Below are 11,123 nucleotides of genomic sequence, written 5' to 3'. Positions count from 1 at the left end.
GGGGGGGCAGTTCAAGTAAACGCTGATAACAAACATATTGCTCATACCTGATTTTAAGTGATAGTGGGCACAGAGACTTGAGAATTTGTTACAGCTATATTTGGACCTAAACTAAAGTAAGCCCCTGTGACAGTTGACAGAAAGACTGGCTGATTTCTTGGAAATAATCAAATCAGGCAATAGTGAGCAAAGGAACGCCCAGTCGTGACTACCCTGGTATTCATTGCAACAAGGAAAACTAATATGTCATAATGCGATAGCATACTTCATGTATGTCGTCTGAAATTGTATTCCGACCAATCATCCTCGAAATACATTTGTGGATGACGATGTCGTGGCAGAGAGGTGAAGGAGAACGGAGTGGGTGGGGCCGAGGTTCACCTGATAGAAACATTTATCAAAAATCATCAGTATTTTCACAGTCGGACGACTAATTTCGTCTGTGATCGATGATAGAATTAATTAACCTGGGTAAGTTCATATATCCTGCATGTTTACTGCGTTCTACTCTATTTGGCTTCTAACTTGTTTGATTGCAAGTTCTTAGTTCATAAAAACACTTGTATTTAAATGATAAATTCCATATGCTGATTGTATCTTCTTATTCTTCCAATTTCCGGCCACCTTCGACGTGTCGAAGATTATGCCAGTTTGTGTGTGCGCACATTACTATTAAAAGTTTAAGGATCAGGTTAAAAACTGGATAAAAACAATGGAACGGTTTTAGTTGATATGCTGGGTCACTTGAGACCTAAAGATCTCAATAAGTGATGTTGCTGAGGCAATATGGCAATCTTACAGCCTGTGATGATTTTGAATGTACATTATGAAATGTTCCTTTGAATCGATGAGATGATTATGCTCAAGATGAAATAAAGAATTTGAATTTGGTGGCGCAATCTTTTGATCACGGAACGATTACCACGTTGACCATGCTGTGTTTTGATACCGCTTTCACTCCCACTATGGTTACCCCACCCACTAGTGTAAGCGGGCAACAGTATAGTGGGTGGGTGTACAATAGTGGGTGTTTCGAACTGCGCTATAGATGTTATATCTAATTAACGAGAGTGCAAAACATTTCCGGTCTTACAAAAAGCTTGAGCGTTGTAATTCCGGGAGAAGGTTCAAGTCTTGTGTAAGGATTATTTGTAACGGTATCGCATAATTACAGACACCGGACAGAGTGACAAAGCAGTTTGTACGGGCAATTATAATGGGGAAACCTTCGATAGACATCTCTGTAACAACTGTAACGTTACATCGTCATTACTGTGTTCATTCACAAGGGGACCCAAACAACATCGTCATTGTCAATATGGTCTTTGAAGACACGGACACGCTCTTGTCCCCAGACGCCATTATACCAGTAGATAATACAGAAACTTGTGATTAAGATACAAGATTTGAATGCAAATTGCCTTCGGTTAGAAAGCTCTCTGTACTGTACTGTAAAACATATCAAAAACTACACTAATCTGTCTTCATTGTAAATCTAAATGTTGGATGTTAACCACAGACCTTTGGTATTCAAACCATCTACAGTAAAACAGTAAACAAGACAATTATACTCTCCGACAATGGGCCCTGTAGAGGTACATCCCTAAAGGCAGCCTGTTGGGGTGTTTTTGTAAAGTTCAATGCGCAAAAGATTTTGACGAAAGCTGTTTTCTGAAATTTTAAAGCAAGCGAGTGATCGTTATGTTTTCGATAAATGATGGCTGTACCGATAAAATGGTAAATGTTGAATGACCGTTGGTTGATGTTGACCCCCGTTCACCGTTGGGTAGGTGTTGACTGTATACTTTCTATGTTGACGGGGACGTGATGGTTGCTGCGTCACACCGTCCCGGACACAAACCAAACTCTGCCAAAGTCACTTATCGTGATTCAGACATACGACTTGAATGTTTGAAGTCACCCTATATATCCTACAGTACACCCCCTATATCTCTATATTACCGTACATAACCTACAAAGCACCCCAGATATTTGTATTACCGGCCATAACCTACAAAGCACCCCAGATATCTGTATTACCGGCCATAATCTACAAAACACCCTCTTCTCTTTATTACTCGATTTCTATATTATTCGAAATAACCTGTAGTATACTCCAGATCTCGATATTACCTTACATAACATCCTTTACACCACACATCTTTATATTATCGGCCACAACATACAGAACAATATGGAACAGCTTCATCATGTACTATTTATTCACTTCCCAATTACTTTTGATAAAGTCCACTACCCTTTTTAGAGTATATTTATTTCATGATCACCTCGTGTGTGTGTTGCCGCGGCTTCAAGTTGACCCCCTGATCAGGTCGAGTGTAACAGATAAAGTCAGGCCTCGAGTTACGATGGTTATCTCGCATGTAGATCTAGTATCGAGATAAACATGTTATCGAGCTGGTACTGTTATCAAAGAAGCTCAAAAACACGAATTCCGTGTCAAACGCGACTCATACAAACATGATAATACAATGTATTCAAAGAAATACTTCCCATATATTTTCATAGTGATTAGTGAACCAAACATCCAGATCTATGAGAGTATCGAAAGGTGACAATAATCGAAGGTCATCCTCGGTTATTTACTATCAAGATATTCTATATGGTACTTAACCTACGGGATTTGTGGCTGAGTAATCTTCACGTAAACATGGTACTTAAGTACTCAACTATACGTTTTTAAAAAAGCCCACATATCAATAAAAACGAATTATTTTTATTTCCATTAGTATAAGACTACCTAAGTATTTCGGGTCGAGAAAAAAACATAAAACGAAAGTTCATATTAGTTCACTTTGAATAGCTCCGATAAGAAATAATTTCTCATCTGAATCACGTTCGATCTTATAACCCATGACGCAGAGTCCGTAATTTGCAGAAAATGTTTGGTATTTTTTTCACCGCACGATACATACATTAAGCTCGGTAATTGTGTTGACGTAAGGGAGTGAAGCACGTTATAAGTTTGTAATGAAACCAAAGTGGAACAAAAGAAACCGTGACCATGTAACGATACATAAATACATATGTAAGTCCGACAGATAAAATCTCGGGGCGAGAGTCTCTGATCTTCTGGCCCCGGACCAAAGCCACGCGGATTTGTTCGACGCGGGCCTTAGTGTATGTTTTACTGTTAACCTAAAGCACCGCTGTGTATTTACCTCTTATCGAATGTTATTATGTGTATTAATGCTTTCTGTTGAATAAACCCCACATTAGCAAGGCCGTGTGGAATTCCTTCCAGGTAAAGCATTAGTTAGGTGCTACACCTGTAATACAGTGTAGCTGTCGAGTGTCGGCGTATCTGTGACAGGTGTGAATAATATCAAACAGATTGTACGTAAGGATATGTATGTACTGTATCACCTAATGCAATGTATATACATAATATATATGTGTGTGAGTACGTGTAACTGTGCAATGTGTCACGGAGTGCATAAAATTCTATAGATTAAAAATCTTGTTCGATTTCAATTACGATACCTCGACTCGTACCCTCCCTCATATCGTGATTTTAAAGAAAACTCCCGCGACGCTGATAATTTTGTTATTGGCTATAGTGATATATAAATTAATGTCGGTGATATTGACAGTTTCTGTTTACACTGATAACACACGTACATAAAATACCTTTTGGTGACCTCAAACCTTGGAGTTTAATCGTATATCATATTGACAGGTAAGTAAAATTGAGTATCATGTCAAACGTACCTTGGGCAGGCTCCGTTGTCGAACCCTCGACCTTCTCACAGCCGTAAGGGACATTGTCGGGGTCTTTCTCGGCATACCGGGCGGAGGCACAACTGAAAGTCCCTCCCATGACGGAGGGGCTATCTCTGTCGCAACTGTATCACTTAGTAAATCCCTTGAATTCGCTCTGTTCACATACTTTGTTCACACAAAATGACCATCTCTGGGATCCATTTACCTTTGTAGAAACAGCCCGGGGGTGAGGGAGCACAGCATCACCATCCCTGGGGTGGGTCCGTTGGTCTTCTGTAACACAACGTTGACGTACATATGTAAATGTAAACTATACAACACATCAATGGTGAAGGAACACCTGAGTCAATCTCGATATACACGCTATGCCATCAACAACTAACTGTCGGCTATGTTATGCTAATGTTTGTTTTTCAAGTGCATACAATAAAATCCCCGTAGTAAATTACAGACCCGGCGCGATTGCCAGTGTCCAGTCCGGTCCGCCTCCCTTTAGCCTGGAGGGGCTACCTGCCTTTGTATGATCCAGGTTTGGTGAAATTGGCGCGGCTTGAGTTTTTAAGTCCAGGGAATAATTCACTCGACATTTAAGTTTTGACGCTGGGTCGTCTGCTGTTTGAACACCGTATGTTGTAGTCGGTGTGTATGATTGAGGTATATCGATCGTCTGTAGGTAGTACAGGCAGGTAAGTTAACGACAAGAGATGTAGCGTTATGTGTCTAGATACGAAGCTTTGATCACCCAACTCGTGCAATTTTATACACCCTCGGATACAGGTATGTATGCTACCTGTCACGACAGCAGATGGGGCAAAAAGGAGGCGGATGTTAGAAATCACAGTAGAACGTGACAGTCAGGCCTGGATGATAATCTAGGGCACCACATAATACCATCAATAATTGACACAAATTTCTGGACAATACAACACGAACAAATGAGCCTTAAAACGGGAACAACGGAAGTCACCCGAGAAACCAGATGTTCACCTACATATTCAAACAATGTCGCGTGGACGGTAGTTATAGTGCTATTGAGGTACCTCCAATGTTCGGCAGTAGGATATGTTTTGTTTAGAGAGAAATTTCATCCTTTTATAAAGCAGGCCCGTCATGGTCCAACACCACGCGATATTCTGTCTCATTTACCTACTTACGTTTTGTGTGTAGTTTTACTTGAGTTGTAAATCGTTTAAGTTAAAACATATTACTCGCTGAAAACAAGACACATGCTATTTCAACATCATCAACAGTCTCTGATCTAATTTACAATCAAGGGCACAGCTGGATAGAATATTGATATTATTTTCACAGCAAAGGAGAATAGTAAATTAAGGAACCCAGTGAAAAGTGCAAAGTATCTCATTTGAAATTAGGATAGATTTGTGTAAAAGCGTTACAAACATATATGCCGTGATATTTTATTTTATGTATTAACCTATACTTGATACAAACAATTATAATGTGACCCAGGTCAACTGCTGTACGGGGAAACGGCTTTTGTCACGTACACAAACACGGAAGCATCCCGAACTTCAAAGAAATGGTTCAAAGATTTACTGTTCTGAGTTTGGATTTTAAAAGTACTTGATTCGCCAAACAATAATAAATCATGTATTCTTCCTTAAGGAAAGTACACGGTAACTATATCTCACGTCATGTTTCGTTCCGTTTTATGTTCTGTTCTTCCGCCAAGCGAAAACATAATAAGGTTTAAAACTTGTAAACAAAATCCTGGCGACAGTTGAATATGACTCTATTCACGACATATGTGACAAAATATGCATACATTGTCAATAACCGAACAAAACAACGATCATGTGCCACTGCAATATAAGTTTAGCAATTGGAGGCGCATTGATCATACCGTAAGAAAATTAAAATGGCGAGTTCTCTCAACCGATAGAGGAATTGTGGAGGCGAGTTGTCCATACCGCTTGAGAAGTTAGAGGATTTGTGGGGACGAGTTGTCTATATCGTTAGAGGATTTGTGGGGTCGAGTTGTCCATATCGTAAGAGGATTTGTGGAGGCGAGGTGTCTATACTGTTAGAGGATTTGTGGAATTAGAGGAGTTGAGGTGTCCATACCGTTAGAGGATAAGCAGAGGCTAGATGTCCATACCGTTAGAAGATTAGTGGGTACGATGTGTCCATACTGTTCAAGAAATAGTTAATCCGTTAGGGATTAACGGAGTTGAGGTGTCCATACCGTTAGAGGATAAGCAGCGGCGATGTGTCCATACCGTTAGAAAATAAGCAGCGGCGATGTGTCCATACCGTTAGAGGATAAGCAGCGGCGATGTGTCCATACCGTTAGAAAATAAGCAGCGGCGATGTGTCCATACCGTTAGAAAATAAGCAGCGGCGATGTGTCCATACCGTTAGAGGATAAGCAGCGGCGATGTGTCCATACCGTTAGAAAATAAGCAGCGGCGATGTGTCCATACCGTTAGAAAATAAGCAGCGGCGATGTGTCCATACCGTTAGAGGATAAGCAGCGGCGATGTGTCCATACCGTTAGAAAATAAGCAGCGGCGATGTGTCCATACCGTTAGAAAATAAGCAGCGGCGATGTGTCCATACCGTTAGAGGATAAGCAGCGGCGATGTGTCCATACCGTTAGAAAATAAGCAGCGGCGATGTGTCCATACCGTTAGAAAATAAGCAGCGGCGATGTGTCCATACCGTTAGAGGATAAGCAGAGGCGATGTGTCCATACCGTTAGAAGATAAGGGAAGACGAGGTGCCATACCTTTACAGCATACAACTGGATAGTATTACGTCGCTGGTAGTTACTCGGAGTCCACGCACTATACTGCTGCAGGACGTCATCAATTCAAACAAATGGAAAGGAATGGTATTTATGATATAGCAAACCTGTCTGATAGACCATTAGTTAACCAACCTGATTTCCAACTTTTTAAGATTCTGTACTGTAGCCGGGCAGTCTTGGGACTTCAGTGCTACCCTCTCGTGTTATACTCTAGAAATGGAGACAATAGAACTGCCAGACCCAAAATGTGGTACTGAGGGGTTATCGTTCTGAAGATATTACGTACAGACAATATGGCAGTACCTATATCGTGTGTTTGTTAGTGTTGGTTAAGTAAACAGATGTGAAACACTAATAACACACAATGGACGTGTAAGTACGTGCTATCTCCCTCTCTAGCCCCGTCAGGACAGCTGGCTGACACTTGTCCAATTAGGTATACCTAAACCCGAGAAATACACGCGTTCGTCAGTACAATATGGGATATAGCGCAAATGTGGAAAGAAACAATCTGTTAATATCTCTTCGAACATTGTAAATATTTGTGTTTTATTATTCATCAAAATACTTGTCATTCATCACGAAGGATACTCTCTAGTGCAAATGGAATCCCTTTTCAGGTCATTTACTTTAATTAAATCCAAAAGTTCTTGAAAGATATTTTTTTTTTCGAAATCTTAATTAAAATCATAATTAAGACTTTGTCGTTCACCTTACGCTTTTTTTCAAGACAGTTCCACGTGCTTTACACTTGGGACATCCTATTATGTATTGGTACGCGTCCCAGTCTTAATGCTCGATCAATCACTGTGCAAAAAAAATCGATCTCTATCAGATTAAAAAAACCAATGAATGCGTCTAAAATGGTTTTATTCAGAAATATTGATAAACGTGCTTGTACTGGAGTGGAACATGTAACGAGGATGACAAAATATTGGGGAAAATAACGTACGAAAGTTGCTTCCTGAGTAGATTATTTTCTCATTTTATTTCGGATTCCGTGTCATATATACCACTACATATGTTGATTATATCTATTCTACTTGGTTAAAAACACTTCGTGTCTACCTCTTGTCTATAACGCGAATGTTCTTTTGAGAGCATACATGTATCACGTGATGCCTCGTTTTCATTTCAAGACACAAGCTACAAATTATGTCATATTTTCCTCTCCTGCCAGTTTAGTATGGCACGCGAAATTAACATATATTCGATTAGTTGAAGATAGGTTCAATTCAATTGTACCTATCTTTAAATAATCAAAGATAGGTACAATTATTTTTACCTATCTCCTATTGATTTGCACTTATCTGTATGTGGAAACGATTATATACATGTATGCAGATGTGAACTAGCTTTTACCTGCATTCCACAAAGCAGACTCGTCCAAGACCAGTCACAAAGAGCTCACGTGATTAAAACTGTAATACGGCAGAGGCTTAGTTAGGAAGAGTGTTTTGTATTTGTCTATTTGGGGAAATACAACTTACACGCGCGTGTATATTGCCCAATAACACATGGATTAATCAACCTATGAAAAGTGTCGATACATCGTCGACATGATAGGAGTGAGTCGTGTTATAGGGCACTACACATGCACGTGCATGCTATTTGTATCCACATATATCACGTGGCTAGGCAGTGCCTTTTTATTTTTGCATAACGTAAGTTTGTCACATTGTGATTATATAACGTATCAAGTGTGTTTACCTAACGTGATCAGCTTTCGGGTGAATTATCTCCCTTTATGGTAAATCAGACAGTAACAGAATTAGCACTGTCCGTTCCTGAGGTTTATTTGAAACATACCGACACAATACATACGACACAGTCGTTGTTGGGCGCTAATGCAGTGATTGAATGGTTATTGATACGTTTTCGCCTTAGGAATCGAATGCGCCATTCACATGAGCCTGCGTTACCAGTAATTTTTCCGGTACCAGACAGATGAGGGCCCAATGGCATCGGTTTCCTCGTGTGTCTTGGTCGGTAGGGAGGGGATCGTGATACTCTGACGGGAGGGGTCATATTACAATCAATACATTTCAATACAGGCTTTTTGCAGACGGTCTGAAGCAACGTTTCCGGAACCGTCTAATTTTATTTACACTTTTCCTGAGAGTAAAGAGCCGAATTGATTTTTACGTCCTGTATGTATGCGAAAGCTTTGGTTAATGTATGAACGTCATAGTCCGACCAGATCGTGTTTGATGTGAACCAAGAACAAATACAGGTCCTTTTCATCTACAGAGCGTATATTCCCTCATCGAAAGCGTCTAATTCCCGAAAAAACCCTACAAAGCACGGTCCCGAAGGAAATCAATAGCAATGCGTGTCTAGTGACCCGACCGGGAGAACTGTGAAATATAGTCCGCACTAATCATCGCACACAGTAAATCATCGCATACAGGATAATAAAGCATCGCGTGGTTTATAACGTTCTAGTATACGTCAAAATTGGCATTACGGTAAATGCCAATAATATATCAGTAGAATAATTTGTTGACTGGTATCGCGAAAAAAAGGCGTTGTTACGGTGAAAATGCGGAAATCCGAATGGAGAAATTTTATCTTCCATGTCAAATATGGCAAAGAATTATAATGGTGTGTTTTGGGTTTAGGTATGCTGAGGTAAATTTGGTCAGTTGAGAAGTTACAAAGAGGGTCGATAACTCTCATAGATGAATGCAGGTTTCTTCACAAACCGTCATTAACGAACAAAAAGATAGTTATTTGGCAAAACATTGGTAATACACAAAATGGACCAAGGGTTATATGCAAGCAGTGCTTGTTAAAAAAGAAAACTTCAGGACGGGCAAGTCAAAGTTATGTACCGAAATCTTTAAACAAGGCCTTTCGAAACAAAGGTACATGACACAATACATGTATATAAAGTAGTAAAATATATTTTCATATATATAGTATGTGTGACATGCCCCTGTGTTTCGAAAACATTGAAACAGTGAACGGAGGCTAATATTTTACTTCAAAAAACACAAATCGATCTGTTAAAGTTCAAATCTAATAAAAATCAACTGAATTCGTTTGATATACTTCAAAGCGTCTAATGGAAACATTGTAGTTACAACGTTAGCAAATGTTTGATTCTAATCTTCAGTAACCAAGCAATATTCCAAGAATTCAATCAGGATACGAGAACAAAGAGGGACAGCACTTTTCTGTGATGTTCTAAGTTTAAAGTATCTATATGTTCTATGTATCTGAATTGAATAAAGGGATAAGTTAATAACAAGTTATAATTAGATTTAGATCCTGGTACTGTTACCACGAGCTGGTGTCCCATGCTTTATAGTATTTTATAAGGTAAACACTTGTAATTATGGTGGAAATAAACCAGGATACAAATTGCACCATGGTGTATCGACACTTACTGCATCAAAGCTGTGTACGAGTCACACTATAGACTAATTACAGGCAAACCAAATTAACAATGCAAATTGGAAGCTGTTAAACTTGATTGCAATTTCAACTGTATAGCTGCCTCAGTTTACTTGGCATTACAAATGCGCCTTAATTGCCTATATATATATATATATATAGTATATACAAATGATATGGAAAATAGCTAACATTCAAATGTTACACACGTAAATTCAGATAACTTCTACATCACACATTTAGGGGTCATTTTGTGATCAAACTAAACCATGTTTGTGTCAACTACGTATCGTTATGATGATCCAATGATCATTAAGATCTTGCCACCAGGCAAAAGAGGGTAAAAATACCTTCATCAACCCGCAGTGTGCTTAATGGTATATCATACCAGTGTTTTAGTTCGATATCATGTATACATGCCCTATATATCAATGGATTTCCTACTATGTATTTCATTTACAACTTTCTCGTAATAATTTTGTACTATACTTATATCATAATCGCAAAACTGAGCAATTTTCAATGATCGGCTCGCTCTTTCGCCTAGGGCCAGCTCCGCAGTGAATGAAGAGTCCAATACACTCGGTTATCCTTAAAGTTGGTAGTAGCAACCAGAAAAGCATTTTAAAGTCTTCCAGTCACGTCCTTCAATGACCTTACCTGTTATTAGGACGCTAAACAAAATTAAACCAAACCAAACCAAACCAAACCAATCAATGTAAGTTAGTAAATACGGATTCTAAAATAGCGTTGTTTCTAAATGTAACATTTCTCAACCAGGCATGAAACGGGAGGCACCTATGATGGAATCAATCCATCATATTTAGAAGTCCCTTGTGAACAACGCCGGCTTTAGCATTATTTATACTCCCCGTATCATTGAAGTAGGGATGGAGCGATTGACTACTAGACAATGTTTAACATCTACCCGTACTCAAAATCACTCTTTTACACTTGACAGAGTTATCTCCCTGAATTGAATTTTGTATACAAATATTTGCGACAATCTTATATCGTGCATGCAAGGTCTTTATAGGGTGGAAATATATACTTATATCTTAATCCTTACTTTAGCCACTCAATCGGTGTTTGTTAAATATTCTGCTCCTGTGCCTATTCTACAATTCAATCTCGCCATAGCGACTCAGTCTGTCAAATGTGTACCTTATTCAGCGGTACAATGGATTTGTACATTGAAAAAGTGTGCGTT

General features: G+C 39.2%; 1 protein-coding gene across 3 annotated transcripts in view; it reads right to left on the bottom strand.

The window, feature by feature from the left end:
• Positions 1–4,792, bottom strand: part of LOC110443404 — a 47,292-nt gene extending 42,500 nt beyond the window's left edge. The window contains exons 1-2 of one of the 3 annotated variants that reach the window (XM_021487606.1): positions 4,198–4,792; positions 3,733–4,017 (exon numbers count right to left, since the gene is read on the bottom strand). In XM_021487606.1, the coding sequence (XP_021343281.1) occupies positions 3,733–3,841 (109 nt within the window). In that variant the 5' untranslated portion in view covers positions 3,842–4,017; positions 4,198–4,792. Of the gene's footprint in view, positions 1–3,732 lie in introns of all 3 variants that reach the window. The other 2 variants (XM_021487605.1, XM_021487608.1) reach the window with 2 other exon arrangements.
• Between the last annotated feature and the right edge of the window lie 6,331 nt (positions 4,793–11,123).

The sequence above is a fragment of the Mizuhopecten yessoensis genome, unplaced genomic scaffold (genome assembly GCF_002113885.1).
Source record: "Mizuhopecten yessoensis strain PY_sf001 unplaced genomic scaffold, ASM211388v2 scaffold716345, whole genome shotgun sequence".
In the NCBI taxonomy this organism is placed as follows: domain Eukaryota; kingdom Metazoa; phylum Mollusca; class Bivalvia; order Pectinida; family Pectinidae; genus Mizuhopecten; species Mizuhopecten yessoensis.
The sequence above is the reverse complement of the archived record's forward strand: the minus strand, read 5'-3'. Positions and strand labels throughout refer to the sequence as shown.